We start from the raw sequence: 17,152 nt of genomic DNA, 5'->3' as shown, positions 1-17,152 counted from the left end.
TGACCCCCTCCAGATGGTTGGACTACAAGTCCCATCAATGCTGGCTGGGAATGGTGGGAGTTGTAGTCCAACACACCTGGAGGTTGGAGGAGGCGATTTTGAAAGTTTTGGAAGGAATGGAGAGAGCATAATTCTTCCGCCTATGTTGCACTTCTAGAACTCGGGGCCACACAGTGAAGTTGACTGGCAGTAAGTTTAGGGCTGACACGCAGAAGACCTTAGATAAAGTATAAGTAACACATGCAGCTCATTGGTGTCAGACGCGGCCACTCGCTAAGATGGCTCTCAAAACCATTCAGTGCATCCATGGAGGGGTCACCTAATCATGGCGATTAATCACAATAGTTCAAATAATATCATATTCATGGAATAAACAGCAGAGAACTCATGTGCTTCATCCCCAAAGCATCCTCTGGCCACCGTGAGGGACAGACTACTGGACTAGATGGACCTCAGTCCACCCCAGCTTGGCTCATCTTAGGTATGAACTGGGGCTCTGTAAGATGGGGGTGGGCAACATTTTTTCTGTCAAGGGCCACAGTCATCTGTTGGAGGTGGCACGCTGCAGCGAGCAGGGCCAACGCCAAAAGTTGGCAGGCCAGCCCTTGTCCCTTTCTCTCTTTGCCACTTCCCTTCCTCTCTCTTCCTGCCATCTCCCTTACTCTCTCTCCCTCTTCCTTCCCATGCAGTGAGCTGCCAAGGAAGGGACAGATTTTTCTTGCCAGAAACTGGAATTGGTCACATGCAGAGGGCTACTACAGGAAATTAGGTCGAGGGCTTCATGTTTTCCTGGGGCCACTGGCGGCCTGCCTCTGCTCTGGCAAGAGCTGCAGAAAGCAACAGGGGCTTTAACAAACAATGGAAGCAAAACCATCTCCAGTGACCCCTGATTAGGTGCCTCAGGGGCAATTCCCACATGACATGACAGGATGGGGGGAACTCTCACAGTCACACCCATGTTTGAGACTCTTCAATGTGGTGCCCGTGGGCACCAATGTGCCTGCAGATACTTCTCTCCCCAGGCTACCTGCCTCTCCCATTTTTGTTTGTTTGTTTGTTTTAGCTTTTCTAAATGAAGCAATCACTGTACGCTCCTCATTGCCTACTCATGGTTGCTTGCAGGTTCTTGAGACAACATCATGACCCTCCATTTCCCCTTGTGTTTTTAAACAGCACTTTTGGTGAGTTCTTTTAGAGCAGGGAAAATGCGGCATTATTTGTGAAAGCAAAAGAAAATGCTTTTTCCACTTGTGCAACTGTGCTATTCGGCTATATCACAGTTCCACCTAGAGGTTATGTAGCAGAAAAGCAGGAAAGGGAACACTCTTCATGCAGTGCTTGAATCACGGATTCTGCTTTGAAACTGAAAATAGATACAGTAGATTAACAGCCTTGTGTAGAGAAGCTGTTTAAGATATCATCATCCACATCCTCATCCTCATTATTATTACTTTACGATTATTATTTTAAAACTGGGACACTGGCATGCTGCAAAAGGAAGTCCAGTCCTCCAGTTTCATGTTTTGGAGCTCAGACCCTGCCTCTGTCTTGTACTTGGGTTCTTGGACACAATCCTTTCCTTTTAGTATCACCAGTTTGCCTTCTGGGAAATGGGCATTTTGTAACTGGTCATGTCCACCATGGCAGCCATTTCATGAATGGGAAAGCTCCCATTTTGTGAGAGCACCGACGACACTGTCAAAATTCTAAATGTGCCCATCAGCACAAAAAGATTGGGGACTCCTGTCTGGGAGGACTGATCAGGACTCATATAAATCTTCCCATTCCTCTGTCAGAAGAGGAAATATTTCCTCTCATTATGCCTCAATGACAATCCATATTTTAAAGAGGAATCCAAGGGTTTTTATTCTAGCTTTCTTACCTTTACACCGCGTGGGCCAGGATATCCAATTGGGCCCTGTGGACCTCCTGGGCCCTGTTAACAAAAGGAAAGAAATTTGTTTGTTTTTTAATTGACATTGGTGTTTTTTCTTCTTTTTTTTAACACAGAAAACCCTTCCTTCCTTCCCTTATCTTATTTTATTATTAGATTTCCATCTCTTGCAAGGAACCCAAGGCATAGCCCTCCTCTCCATTTTATCCTCACAACAATCCTGTAAGGTAGGGTAGGCTGAGAGTCAGTGACTGGCCCAAAGTCGCCCAGTGAGCTTCATGGCTGAGGACTCGAACCCAGATCTCTCCAGTCCTAGTCGGACAAACTAGACACTACACCACACTGGCTCTATTATTACGTTTCTGTACTGCCCAGGAGCCAAAGCACTCTGGGCGGTTCATGGCATGATAAAACATAATATAAAACCTTTCACAATCAGTATTTAAAAAAAAAAAAAACCCACACAGAACAGTTTAAAAACAAGATTAAAATGGTTAAGAATAAAACTACCAGGACCTGAGACAGAAACTTAAAATGCCCCTTGCCACCACTCAAATGGGAGTTCGGTGAGTAACAGCTCTTGGCCCAAATTTGGTATGACTTGGCAACTGGGAAGCTCAGCCAAGAGGCAAGACCCAGAGAAGACCAAATGCTGCAGCTGCAGCCCCAGCTGGACAGACACAGTTTTCACCCCGCCCAAAACGATGCACAGCAAGAATGTCCTGCAAAAACAGAACCGCCCTGTTCAGGTGCTCAAGTCAGTCACGTGACGGGGGAGTGCAGGGTGGGCTCACGGCTCCGCCCCATCCCATGCCACCCTCATCGCCCTCAGCGTGTTGGAGGCGGAGCCTGCCAAGGGGAGGCTTCTCAACCCATGCAAGCGCTCCATGCCGTTCAGAGCCTGGAACATCCAGGATTCTGAACCATGCCAGGAGCCTCCGTGAGTAGAACACTCTCCTCCCACCTGTCAGACACATGCCTGGACAGTGGCGAGAACATTGATGGGGGCGTGGGGGTGGAGTTGTTATGTTGGTCTTGCGCTCCCTCATCACATGAGGACTTTGAGTGGGGCTTCCATTTATCCCAGGGGTGTGGAACCTCAGGCCTGTGGGTACCAATTGGGCTCTATGGGGTTCCCCAGAAAGCAACTCACCCTTCCTCCCAACAACGGATCACTTGCTGGTCTCCCGGCTTTCGTTTCCCATTCTGTACAGTTGAAATGCCTCTCCTAAAGCTTAGTGACTGGCACTAAGAGATGCACTGGTTGGCTGGTTGGTTTGCATTTTGGCCCACCCTTTTGCCTTGATCCCCAACCACCACTAGAATGTGGCCCCTGATAGCTACTCCAAAATTACACCCGGCCCGCAGCCTGAAAAAGGTTCAACATCCCGGGTTTACGCAGACATTCTTACTCCAACCACTAAGTCACTTCTACTAGCTGCAGACTTTGACTGCACATCGCAGGTCCATGTTCAGTTCTGGAAGGCTCAAATTGGGTAAGTTCTAATCAAAAACAAATCCAAACGGATCTCATGTACATCCCCAGCCCTCACTCTCTGCTTCCTTGAAGAGATGCTTGTCCTCTCTCTGTTCTCTCTCCCCAGCAAGCCCAATCAAACCAGGACTGTGTGATCCAGAAAGGTCTCCAGCCTGATCTAAGAGCCAACAAGAGCAAATCCAGCTGGGCAGGTTTTGCCCGGAGGTCACGATGGCTCGTGCCATGATTTGTAGGAGAAGTTGCAGCCCCAGGACCTGGACGCTTGATCCAGAGACACCCGCTGACATGCTGCCATTTGCTAAATGACTTCCAGCACACCAAGTGACTTTGTGATGGATGGTCCCGTTTTCAAATTCTGCAGGCGTCTTGCAGATTCCTGTCCGTGTGCAAAGCCAAGATGGCCATGACAGGATGGGCCCAGAGCAAGGCTGCAGCAGCAGTTCCCCTGCTCAGCCCCAAGGCCACATCTCTGTGCACGTCCGTCAGCTCAGCACACGCCCTCACAAAAGCCCTCATTGTAAATAAACGAATGGGACACAGAGGCTGGTCAGCTGTGCATTTTTCCTGAGCAAAGCCTTCAAAAATATTGTTTAAGGTGGACTATAAGCTAGATGTGGGGGGGGGGAGAAAGGTGAACCATACGTTGAGGAGGGAGGAGGGAGTGCAGCCATGGCCTCCAGAAACTGCCTTTCCATTGCTACAAAGTGAGGGGACCTCCCCATAGCCTGAGAATGGAGGGGATGGAGTTGGAGATGCACCTTCCTGCTCTCCTCTGCACCCTTTGTCTCTGTTAGGGCTCGTTCTCTGCTTTTCACTCCACTTATTCCAGGGACTTTGGATCTCTTTCAGCCCCAGGGCCAAATTCAAATTTGGAAGAGCACTCAGGGAGGGGCACATTCCAGTGGTGGGCGGAGCCAAAGGCAAAAGGGGAGGGGACAAACCTACCAGCCTATTTTAGCTTAAAGGTCTTACTGCCGATAGGGATGGACGGACCCCCCCCCCATCTGCTCCCTTTGGGCAGCTGACGAGCCGTCCTTGCTGCCCACCCACCCATGTGAGCTGCACTGTGGCAGCTGCAGGGCAGCTCGCCCATCACCCGGGAAGCGCCGCAAGGCCATCTGTTGTCTTGCTAAGCTCCAACTGTGCACAGAAATCACGGCTTGGGTTACTTCTGCATATGTAAAGTTGCATATGGCTGCCTTTAAGGGGAAATGACTCAAGATTACAGGCATAAAGGGCCATTTATGCTGTAATATTGAGCCACTGACCTTTTAAGGCAGCCACAGATGCCACTTTACTATTATTAAATTATTATTAAATTTATTAATCGCCCATCTGGCTGGTCACTCAGCCACTCTGGGCGATGTACAATATACAATAAAACAGTTTAAAACAATAAAATTCTACAATAAAAACATTTTCTAAAATACCCTAACCCACCCCAAATGCCTGCCTGAACAACCACGTTTTTAATGCACGATGGAAGCTCATTAAAGAGGGGGCATGACACAGTTCCCTAGGGAGGGAGTTCCACAGAGTGGGGGCCACCACAGAAAAGGCCCTCTCCCTCATCCCCACCAGTCTAGCTGTCCTGAGTGATGGGACAGAGAGAAGGCCATCCGAGGCTGATCTTGTTAAGCGGCCTGTCTGGTGCTGCTGGAGGTGCTCCTTAAGATAGGCTGGGCCGGAACCATATAGGGTTTTAAAGGTCAAAACCAACACTTTACATATGCAAAAGTAACCCAGCCACGACTTAGTGCACAATTACAGCTCAGTAAGGGGACCGACAGCTTCACAGTGCTTCCCACCAGTTGCCAAGCAGGCAAGCGAACTCCCCACAGATAGGCGAGCTGGGTCTGGGTGGCCAGATGGCGGTGGGAGAATCTGTTGGACTCCACCCCCTCCTCAGACTCTCATGCCACCCCTCACTGCCAGTACATAAGACTTCGGAGAGGCATTTCAATCTTTTAGAATGGGAAAAAACAAAGAACGGAAAGCCACTATTTGGTCAGTGGTGGGGGCAGAGCAAGGGGAGTTCTGCGGAACCCTGGAGAGACAGATTGGGAGCTGAGGGCGGGCAGCTTGGGCCACAGACCTGAGGTACTTCTCAGCGCTATTCCTATTAAGGCCACCACCATATTAACAACTGAAGTTGCCTCATATTCAGTGAAGCCTGGTGGCTCCTATTTCAGTGGGGTAGCGAATCCACTCTGGGTTTCAGTCAGAACCAGTCAGATCTCTCCATTTGGGGGATAGGGGTCAGCACTTTGGATAGCTCCTTTAGAGTTCTGACTGGTTCTGACTGAAACCTGGAGTGGATTCACACTGACATAGGAGACACCAGCCTCCACTGCCCATTGGTCTGTCTAACCCAATACTGTCTACTCATACAGGAAATGCTTCTCCTCCTTTCTGGCCTGAGATCTTTTTTTCCCGAAGATGCTAGAGATGGAAGTAGCATCCTCCTGCATTCAAACCGCTGAGCCAGGCCCCACTGTTTTTTGTGGTGGAGAATGCAGGCACTGATCTCTCTCACACACTCTGGCACCCCAACCCTTCAACCCCACCCCCTATAATTAGGGCAGCGCATCTCTGACATCCCAAAGGGTGTACATGCGGTTGATACATACCTGAGTTCCCTTCTCACCAGGAGGACCTTCTTTGCCCGGGTGACCCTGTTATTAAGGGCAGCAAAAGAGTTAGTTAAATAGCCAGTTAAATAAGCATTTTCTCCAAATGCTGATCAAGTTTGCACAGCATTCATTCAAGCTCCAAGCTGGCCTCCCTTCCAGCATCAAGGCCGGCCTATTTCCCTTGACCGTTGGGAGCCTCCAGCTGGTGCAGATTTGGGGGAGGGGCATGACCCTGGTAGTCCAACATCTTCTGAGTACTCTCCACAATGCTAGTGTGGTACTTCAAAGCCTTGAGGGCACAGTCCCATGCGTGTTTAGATAGAAGAAAGTCCTACATCTCCCAGCATTTACCAGCCAGCCATGATGGCTGGGGAATCCTGGGAGCTTTAAGACTTTTCTCTGTCTAAAGAAGCATAGGATTGCACCCTAAATGGCTTTTTCCTAGACCGTTCCCCCATGTGAGTTTCTAAAACGTTTAACAGAAACTGTGCTCCAGCCTTCGATGCACCATCAAGGAGCCAGGGTCCAATAACAAAATGGCTGGTTTTAAGCTGTAGAATATTATTCTGCTTGTTGTCCACCAAAGCCAGAGCTCGATAGGGATGAAAACAGTCAGTTTTGGTTTCTCTCCATTTTTCATTGATCCAGTCAGTTCATTAAATTCAGCCCAAACATCTGAGAAATTTTCCAATCATATGTTTGGTTTGTCCTGAACTTTGAGGATCGTTTTTAATGTGCACAAGCATTAAATTGTGTGCATTTTCCTAATGTGTGCATTTGTGTATGCAATTTTGCCAACAGCACCCCTTCCCCCTTTTTTGCAAGCCATTTGCCTAATATAACGCATCTTTAGCATTATTTTCAATAAGGTACTCATTTTGTGTGCATTTCTCCCTAAAATATACAATTTTGTACACATTTTATTATTATTACTATTATTACTTAGGGATGGATGGGCTCACTTAAAAAGGAGGAACCTGGGAACTACAGACCAGTCAGTTGGCCACAGAATCGGACTCAGAGAGTGCTTCTCAATGGGACCTTCCCAAACTGGGGAGAGGGAACGAGTGGGGCACCGCAGGGCTCAGTCCTGGGCCCAGTGCTCTTCAACATTTTTATGAATGACTTGGAGGAGGAGGTGCAGGGAACGCTGATCAGATTTGCAGATGACACCAAATTGGGCGGCATAGCTAATACTTTGGAAGACAGAAACAAAATTCAAAGTGATCTGGTGGAGCGCTGGGCAGAAAACAACAGAATGACATTGAACAGGGATAAATGCCAAGTTCTGCACCTAGGAAAAAGAAACCAAATGCACAGTTACAAGATGGGGGATACGTGGCTCAACCACACTACAAGCGAGAAGGATCTTGGAATTGTAGATCACAAGCTGAATATGAGCCAACAATGTGATGTGGCTGCAAAAAAGGCAAATGCTATTTTAGGCTGCATTCATAGAAGCATCGCTTCCAAATCCCGGGAAGTACTAGTTCCCCTCTACTCAGCACTGCTTAGGCCTCATCTGGAGTACTGTGTCCAGTTCTGGGCTCCACACTTTAAGAAGGATGCAGACAAACTGGAGAGGGTTCAGAGGAGGGCAACAAGGATGATCAGGGGATTGGAAACAAAGCCCTATGAGGAGAGACTGAAAGAACTGGGCATGTTGAGCCTTGAGAAGAGAAGACTGAGGGGAGATATGATAGCACTCTTCAAGTACTTGAAAAGTTGTCACAGAGGGGAAGGCCAGGATCTCTTCTCGATCATCCCAGAGTGCAGGACACGGAATCATGGGCTCACATTACAGGAAGCCAGATTCCGGCTGAACATCAGGAAACGCTTCCTGACTGTTAGAGCAATACGACAGTGGAACCAATTACCTGGGGAGGTGGTGGGTGTCCCACACTGGAGGCATTCAAGACGAGGCTGGACAGCCACCTGTCAGGGATACTCTGACTTGGATTCCTGCGTTGAGCAGGGGGTTGGACTCGATGGCCTTGTAGGCCCCTTCCAACCCTCCTGTTCTATGGTTCTATGATTCTATGACCCAACTCCTTCTTGCACACCACGCACCAGACCCCTGCCACCCGCTCGCCCACTCCTGCTTGCCATAGGTGCCCAGCAAGTGGTGCGTGTTCACCCGGTGAGTGGCACACAGCTGCCAATCCCTCAGGGAGCCACCATTCTGCAGAAAAATTGTGGCTTGTTCTTTTATGTAAAGGGCCTTTTACACAAATGGTGGCCATAACGTGGCCATTTACTGAAGATTATAGGCGGAAATGGTCCATTTTCGCCTGTAATCTTGCGTAAATCGCTGCTTTACAGCCGCCATTTGCATAAAAGGCCCTTTATGTGAGGGAAGCGTGGCAGTCTGTGGACAGAAGTCTGGGAGACCGGGGGGGGGGGCCCTCCTGGACTTCCATAACATCATCATCATCAACATCATTATTATTATTATTGGGGAACACTACAAATTAACTGAGCTTTGGTTCATGATGTATTGGTCTGAAATGGTGAAGCTACGTAAGTTTACATTCAACGCTGAACTAATTTCTCCCCCATCCCTAGGGCTCACGCATCTTCTGCAAGGGAAGCAAGACCTAGAAGCACAGAATCCTAGAGTCGGAAGGGCCATTGGGGCCATCAAGTCCCGCCCCTTCTCAGTGCAGGAATCCAGTTTCAAGCATCCCAGACAAGTGGCTGGCCAGTCTCTCCCTGAATACCTCCAGGGATGGAGAGCCCCCTGCCTCCCTAGGCAGTAGGTTCCATTGTCTGACTGCTCCGACTGTTTGTCTGAAAGCTTTTCCTGATGTTCAGCCAAAATCTGCCTTCCTGTAACTTAAGCCCATTATTTTATGTCTTACCATCTTGGATGACGGAGAACAGGATGTGGCTCTCTTCTGTGTTACAACGGTTTAGTATAATACTATTTTGAAAAGTGCCATCGTATCCCCCTCAGGCTTCACTTCTCAAGGCTGAACATAGCAAATTCCTTTAGTCTCTCTAGAGATGTGCAAACCCACCCCTGTCCGGGTTCTCTGGGTGCCTGCCCAGCCCCTGCTCCCGCTCGCTGGTCCCCAGACCATGCTTGAGCCCCTCGTGTGCTCAGCAAGCAGCCTGCACTCACCCCGGGGTCATTGTCGAGCTCCGTGGTCGCCATTTTTTGAAAAATAAAGGGGCAACCACAAAATGCATATATTTGTGTCTGTGTGTGTGAAAATGCACATTTTTGCAAAAATGTGCATTTTTGAGCATGCACAAATAAGCAACTTTGCAAAACGCACATTTTCATACATACACAAATATGCACATTTTTGGGATCGACATTTTATTTTTCAAGAAATGGTGACTGCAGAGCTCAACGAGGCTGCCGTGGTGAGTGCAAGCCACTCACTGAGCGCAGGCGGGGGCGAGCTGGGGGAGGGGCTTGGCAAGCGGGGCTTGGGGGGTGCAGGCGGGGAGGATTTCCAACTGGATTCCCGGATGGAATCGGGCTCCTGCACCATCCCTAAACCTTTCCTTGTAGGACTTAGTTTCTGGTTCACTGATCACTTGTTGCCCTTCTCTGAACTCATCCCAGTTGATGTGAATCCTTCTTACTGGTGCCCAGAATGGCACAGTATCTGAGGTGAGGTCTGACCAGTGAAACTATCACTTCCCATGATTTCGAAACTATATTTCTATTGATGTAATGTAATATTGCATTTGTCTTTTTTGCAGCCTGATCATACTGCTGAGTCATATTCAGCTTGTGATCAACTACAACTCCAAGTTCCGTTCACACGTACTATTGCCAAGTCAGTGTCCCCTGATCATCTTTGAGCTCCTTCCAATTTTTCTGAATCCCTTCAAATTAATGCAAGCACTGACCATGATCAAGCAATTACGTCTCGGAGATGCATCTCGCTGCACAGAACTGGGGCCAGGGGCCAGAATCAGGGGTGCCTGCTGAGGTCCACAATGCCCTGAAGGGAGCCCTCCTCCTTCTCCTCCTCCTCCTCCTCCTCCTCGCTGTTGCTGCCTGCCTGTGCAGTTGACCTCTGTCAGCTTATGAGCTTTGGCTGAAAAATGTGCCCCCGTTCATGTCCAGAGTTGTGTATGGAGCAAGTTCTGAATGCTTAATGACCTGAAGTGACATCCCTGTACTGTACATCTCCATTTATCTGTTGTTGACATAGAAATGCAGGCTTGCACACAGCAAAACTACACAGCCCCTGCACTCGCAGGCTGTGCTTGTCTGTTTCAATGGCGCCTGAACCCCTCCGAGGCAGGAAGGCCGCCCAAAGCCTGAACAAAGCTTACCGGAGGACCATCTGCACCAGGCATTCCCGGAAGGCCAGGTTTTCCTAGCGGACCCTGAGAGAGAAGAAAGAAGCAGGGCTGGAGTCATTTCGGAAACCAACGGGCACCATGGAAGCATCAAAAACCTGATCCCTCTCGTCAACCATTCCCTTACTTTCAAAGCCTGTAAATTTTGCCTTACCTGGTGGTTTGTAGAAACAAGATGCTCTGATTTGGTGCTTGGGGCATCCCCTGCGCCACCCAACAAATGTTTTGTGGCAAATGGAGATTGGTTACTTATTTACCATTAGTGAACAGAGCCTTAGTTTGATGAAGTCAGGCCTCAAGCAAATGTGAAGTAGCTGCCAGAGTCTGACACATTGTGCCCACCCTGTCTGAGTGAAGCCATGCCCACTGACAACCTAGCCATGGCCCCTGCCACTGTCTACCCTTACAGCCCCCTAAGGGAGGGGTCTGTCCACTCTGTTCAGCTAAAGGGGGGCTACCCCACAGCAGGGGGGAGGGAGCAGGTGTGTAACTCTGCCCCTTGGCACTCCAAAGCTATGTGCTGGTTAGGGAAGTCTGCCACCTAGTGACTGAAGATGTTGCTGCAGGGTTCAACCACACGGACACATTAGCATTCATCAAAATCAGTTACTGTGACTGAAAAACAAAATAACCTTGAGGTAGACACCTTAGGGCCCCCCTAAGTATGCATGTCAAGTGTCTAGGCTTCACAGTCCTGGTGCCATGGTGCTGACAGATGGACAGACAGACACCCTCTTTTATCATTATTGAAGGCTGAATTTGGTTTTCAGGCTTTCTACATTCCAGTCAAGCTTTTCCACATGAAAACTCTTCTCAGTGGGGAACCCTAATGTGGAAACCCAGGACACAATTTGAACACAGCTGGTGTAAAGGATATTGTGTATGAAAAAAATGCCATCTAACAGGATAGTTTGAGAGGAATTTCCTTCACCCCTTGTGCTCTGAGGGCCAGTTCACACAAGCATGTACATAACCTGACGGTTCAACTCTCAATGACGTGTTGTCGCTCCAGGTGTGAACTGATTCCACTGAAAAGCAGTGAAATTCAGAGGTCTGTCTGGATGATGTGCATCGGCTCACTCACACACGCTGCAAACATCAGCATGAACACAGATGTGCGTGACCCGTCCCTGAGGTGTCTCTGTGCATATTTATCCTATAAGAAGAAGAAAAAAAAACCCTTCCACCCACACACTCACCAGAGGCTCCTGCAAGTATTAGAAATTTGAAATGTATGCAAACCATTTTTGGGTTGTCTCTGTCAAGTCTGGAGCGGGACACATATAGAAGTTTCTCCAGCCAGAGGGAATTAAACAAAATAATAAAAACAAGCAGATGCTGGACATGGATGGAAGCAAAAGCTATCTAAAGACACACAATGCATTCTAAACAGCCGTGGCTGCTGTATCTCGTACAGCTGCTTTTAATTAACATACTTTGTCTCCTGGTGGACCGATTGGACCCTGAGGACCTGGAAGACCCTAGAAGGGGGAGATAAAAAGGGGGGGGGGTAAGATCAATGCAAGTGTGCAAATGCATCCTGCCCGATACATCTTTCAGAACCCAGGAGAAGCATGAACACAGTGTTTCCCAAGGGGAGTTGGACAGGCCAAGGGTTGAAACTGCACGTGTTCCACTGTTGAGCTATGGACCTTTTCGGGAAAACAGGAAGCTGCTTTATACTGAGCCAGTCCACTGCTCCATCTCACAGCAGCAGCGGCTCTGAAAGGTTCCAGGAGAGATTCTTTCCCAGCCATGCCTGGAGATGCTGCTGGGGATCGAGTCTGGGACCTTCTGCGGGCAAAGCAGGGGCTCGACCACTACATTATGGGCTCGTAATGAGCATCGGAAGCTGTCCTAGACTGAGTCCGATCCTTGGCCCATCTAACCTAGTATGGCTGACACTGACTGGTAGCAACGGCTCTCCGGGGTTTCAGGCTGGATTCATTCTTCACCCTACTTGGGAAAGGGCTGGGGTTGCACCTGGGACTTTCTGCAGGCAAAGCAGGGGCTCCGCCACTGAGCTATGGTCCCATGCTTCAGTTTGCTAAATCCCTTTCTCCCAAGATGCCTCCAGTCCTGAAGGAGCCAATATCCATTTCCCCACATTGGCATAGGGATGGGGGAGAACTCTGCCACGGACCCCAATGAGGCCAGATTCCAAGAATCCGGCCCCATTGGGGCCAGTGGCGGAACAGAACACTCACCTCTGCCTCCCCCTGGAATCTGTCTGGGTCAGATCCCTCTCTGTGTCAATCCTGTGGAGCCGGCCACCTGCTCCGCATCGCTGGCGATACGGCTGGCAGCCATTGCTGTGCCGTATCGCTGTGCTAAGTCTCTGGATGCAAATGGTGTAGTGGGCGCCATTTGCAGCTGTAAAGCTGGTAGATTAGCCTAAATGCAGCCATTCAAATCCCCATTCAGACAACAGGGTGGCCAAGATGTTTTGCTCCCTGAGGCAAAGGACAAGATGGTGCCTTCTCCCCAGTCTACTACTCACAGAAGCTGACTGGACTGGGAGTTGAATCTTACCTCAACACTGATGCTGGGATAGCATCCCCCACCACACCTGAGGACAGCAGGCTAGTTTAGGGGGCCCAGGGCATACACAACTCTGCCCTCCAAAAGAGGGGAATGGGTGGGGCTTCAGGAAGAATGGCCAGAGAGCTTCCCTCGCTGTTCAGGAGAACCCAGCTCACTCTGCCTAATGGTGGAGCCGGCCGTAGCCAGTCACTATCTGTCAGCCTAACCTGCCTCACAGGGTGGTCTCGGGAACAGCATGGGGGAAGTACTTTTTACATTGCCCAGACTCCTTGGAGGAAAGGTGGGTTAAACATTGTATATAGGAACATAAGAAGCTGCCTTCTCTGAGTGGCAGTGGATCTTTCAGGCACGGATCGTTCCCAGTCCTATTAGTGATGCTGAGGGCTGAACCTGAGACCTTCTGCATGCAAAGTCGGGGTTGGCCCCTGAATTACTGGCCTTCCCCAATACAAGTAATTGATTACCTAATCAATTTACAGTGCAATCCTATATGTATATCATCTATATCTATACCTGTCTACCTGCTCAGAAGTAAACACCATTGACTGCAATAAGGCTTACTACCAGGGAAGTGGGTATATCAGGGTCTCCAACTTCTTTGGGTCAAAGGGCACATTTGGAATGTTGAGAGAGTGTCATGGGCACTTTCCCATAATGGCTGCCATAGGGTGGAGCTTGCCCATTCATCAAACAGCTGCCATTTGAAACACTTATTTCCCAGAAGGCAAACTGGGGAGGCTAAAAGAAAAGTTGCTTGCCCAAGAACCAAAGTCCAAGGCAGAAGTGGGGGCTGAGATCCAAAACACAACATGGCTCTTCTGAACCCAAATAAAGATGGTGCTGGAGGAAGGCACTTCTGTCCACAGCATCCCCGCATCCCTTTTTCTTTTTCTTTTTTTAAAGAGTGTCTGTGGGCACATTGGCACCCATAGGCATCATGCCAGAGACCCAAAGGAGATAAGATTGCATCTTTGATCAAGTAACCAACATTAGGAAAATGAAACCAGTGTTGGTGCTCTATACTAGGGCAGTATAGAGCAAAGAGGCATCTGTTTCACCTGCCTCACAAAGCATCATCTCACCTGAGCACCTGGATTTCCTTGTTGCCCTGGTGGTCCAGGCTCACCTTGAGGACCCTTGAAAGGAAAACAACAGGTAAAACAGAGGGATGGACTAATCTGCCAATCACAGTCTTGGTCTCATTGAGACTGCCACATTTTTTTTTCAAGGTCAAGCTTGTTCCATCCCATTTCTATATGAGCTTGCATTTAAATAACAACAACCCATGCATAAATTTGTATGCGTTTCCCATAATCTATGCATTGTGTGCATTGTTAAACGTCCGAATGTTTGGGCCCATGCAACAATTGACTAAAGCCTGTTTGTGTGCATTTTGGAAATACGCACATTTTCCCCCCAAATGCGTACATGTTGTTGAATGCAAGTTGTGTTTGGGCCCAGGAGCTACAAATGAGCAAACCCGTTTTTAAACAAAACAAAACCCAATAGCATATTTTTCACACATTCCTAGTAAAATGACATGTTAGGAAAATGTCATATTTCATTCAGTTCAAATAAACCAGAAGTGATTACAGCAGAGACATCATATTGTCAAATACAGTTGTTGTTTCTGTTTGTTGTTTCTAATTGTTTCTACTGACGGTGCAAGTAGCAGTAGCTAAATGGCAATAATATTTACAGAGGGTCCGAAATGTTACAGAAAAAACTCACCTAAAAATGTTAATTGGAAGACTTCCACAGACATCCCAATCTATTTAAATATCTTCATGTCTCCTGAGATTTGCAATTTCTTTCTTTCTTTTTTTGCAATAGTCATTCTTGCCATAATTGGAAAATCATCAAAAAGAGGCGAACACTTCAGATTTATGCTATGTATGCTGTAGTGCAAGCAGCAGCTGGGGCATATTCCTATCCCAGTGGTATATCCCCGCCCACACACACACAGTAACATGTGAAGGGCAAATACGTGGGTCTAAGCACCCAGGGAGGGATACATGTGGGGAACAGCAGTTGGACCAGCAGCAGTGGCTGTGTGTAATGTTTGAAAATCATCTTACGCAGGAAAGGTTGTGCAGGCTGCATTTGCAACCACACCCTATGCAACTTTCCTATTCAAGAAGCGTCAGTTGACTTCAAGGGGTGGACCCCCCGAAGCTCCTCCCCCTGACACTGTAGGGGTCCCGTTCTCCATGCTGAGGCATGGAACAATCTATCCGAGTTCCTCTGGTGCTGGGAGAAGCGGCTAATCAAGGCCCTGTCTCCAATTTCAGATAAGAGTGCCGGCCAGTCCAACAATGCAAAAACGGGTTTCTCAGCTGGCTGGTGGCACTCACCTCACTTGTAACATCCAAAGCCACATGCAGCCTCAGGACTCCATCCTGACGCAGTACTTAGTCCAGGAGTTGAACTGGTTTTATACCCCGATACCAGGGGTGGGCGTCTTCGGGGGGCCAGGGGGGACGTATGGTGTGCGTGCCATGTGTCTTCTGGAGCAAAATTGCCAGGGGTTATGCCGCTGCTGCTGTGGCAGCAAAGGGGGGGTGGCAGTGGCAAAAAAGGCCGGGGGCCATGTGCCACCCACCCCTGCCCTATGTAGCACACACCTGTTCTAGATGAGTAAGAGAACCCAACCCCACTACACATGGGATCAGGTGGCCCTTGGGATGGCCGTTGCCTGGCAGCGTTTCATGCTTTGATCACCTGCATTGCTCCCTTTGCCTCACTGTCCCTTCATTCTCCGGCACAGAATTCTCATAGAAGCATAGAATGGTGGGGTTGGAAGGGGCCTACAAGACCACCCCTGCTCAGTGCAGGAATCGAAGTCAGAGCATCCCTGACAGGTGGCTGTCCAGCTTCATTGAAATGAATGGAAATAATGTGCCTATGGGGGCTTGAGGGATGTTATCTATCTATCTATCTATCTATCTATCTATCTATCTATCTCTCAAAAGTGCACAACTAGGTATTTATTTATTTATTTATTTCATTTTCATTTCTATACCACCCAATAGCCGAAGCTCTCTAGGTAAGAGAGCTTACTTAGGTAAGTTCATATTAAAATACAAACAGAACAAATTTCTCCCCTACCCATATATATTATATGCATTCTCTCAGTCATGCCTGTATTACACAGCACAGATGCATTAAAACACACACATACAATTACACACGCTATAGTCTGGTACTGAGGGATCGCTTCCTCCCTGCTTTCCGGCTCTTTGAGTGGAGTACGTTATACACGCAAATAACATATACAGCACGTGTACGCACACACACTGAGGCTCTGTGTGGGGCTGTTTTGATGATGGTAGATTACCCCAGCGTGTTTGTTTGATCTTTCCCCTACCAAAAGGAAGTGACATGCAACACCAGCGAAAAATCCATTTCAAATTAAAAATTAATCAGCGGCCATTCCCTTCAGGAAAGGAGCATCCACCAGCTTTGAAATGAAAGCAGCTTGTAAAAGCAAGGGGTAAATTCAATTTACACTATGCAAAGTCACAAACACACTCACATGCAATTTGGGTGGGGTGGGGGGAAACAAACTTACCACATTCCCCTTGGGGCCTGTTTGTCCATCCATGCCACCTATGCCCTGAGTGGAAAGTTACAAAACATACATAAACAAAGTGAGAAATAATCTCCTTATTCTTTTTTCTTTTTTTAATGCCATGACAATTATACAAAACATTGAACTGGGAATCTTGGTTTGAAATAGGGATGGCGAAATTCACCCCTGCCCTGCTGCTCGCCAGACCCCCACCCTCTAATGTTGCGTAAATGGGCCTCTTTATGGCTGCCATTTACATGAAATCGGCCTTTACGGAAAAGGCCAAGCCGCCATTTTGCGCAGAATGGCAGCTCAGTGGAGGAGCAGGGACCGCTGCGCTTGCCCGACTCAGCGCGTGCTGAGCCAGGCAAGCGCAGGGGTCTGCAGACCAGCATCGGGGGGGGGGGAGCTGTCAGGAACCCACCAAGCTCCAGCCCCCAACTGAACACTCGCATCAACCTTGGTGTGAAATGCATTCCTCATTCAGCAAAACATGGCCAGCCAGTGGACAGCAAACTGGAGATCTGAACTCCTTTGGCTCCACTGCAGATTTCTCAGACATCCCTACGGTAAACTCCTAGAGCCTCTCTGCATCGTGGTCTTGTGATACCAGTTTCGCTCTCATAGCTTCACCCAATGAATTCTGGGAATTGCGGTGTGGTGTAAGGATGCGTGGGCAGTCTTTG

The 17,152-nt window shown here is 48.6% G+C and overlaps 1 protein-coding gene across 1 annotated transcript in view; it reads right to left on the bottom strand.

The window, feature by feature from the left end:
• Positions 1 to 17,152, bottom strand: part of COL5A1 (collagen type V alpha 1 chain) — a 253,839-nt gene that overhangs the window by 82,801 nt on the left and 153,886 nt on the right. Inside the window, exons 22-27 of the mRNA XM_084821216.1 lie at positions 16,467 to 16,511; positions 13,978 to 14,031; positions 11,788 to 11,832; positions 10,325 to 10,378; positions 6,023 to 6,067; positions 1,883 to 1,936 (exon numbers count right to left, since the gene is read on the bottom strand). Of these exons, the coding sequence (XP_084677342.1) occupies positions 1,883 to 1,936; positions 6,023 to 6,067; positions 10,325 to 10,378; positions 11,788 to 11,832; positions 13,978 to 14,031; positions 16,467 to 16,511 (297 nt within the window). The remainder of the gene's footprint in view (positions 1 to 1,882; positions 1,937 to 6,022; positions 6,068 to 10,324; positions 10,379 to 11,787; positions 11,833 to 13,977; positions 14,032 to 16,466; positions 16,512 to 17,152) is intronic.

This window comes from Heloderma suspectum, chromosome 14 (genome assembly GCF_057233095.1).
Source record: "Heloderma suspectum isolate Gila_16-S chromosome 14, 16-S_ref, whole genome shotgun sequence".
NCBI classification, from domain to species: Eukaryota; Metazoa; Chordata; class Lepidosauria; order Squamata; family Helodermatidae; genus Heloderma; species Heloderma suspectum.
The sequence above is the reverse complement of the archived record's forward strand: the minus strand, read 5'-3'. Positions and strand labels throughout refer to the sequence as shown.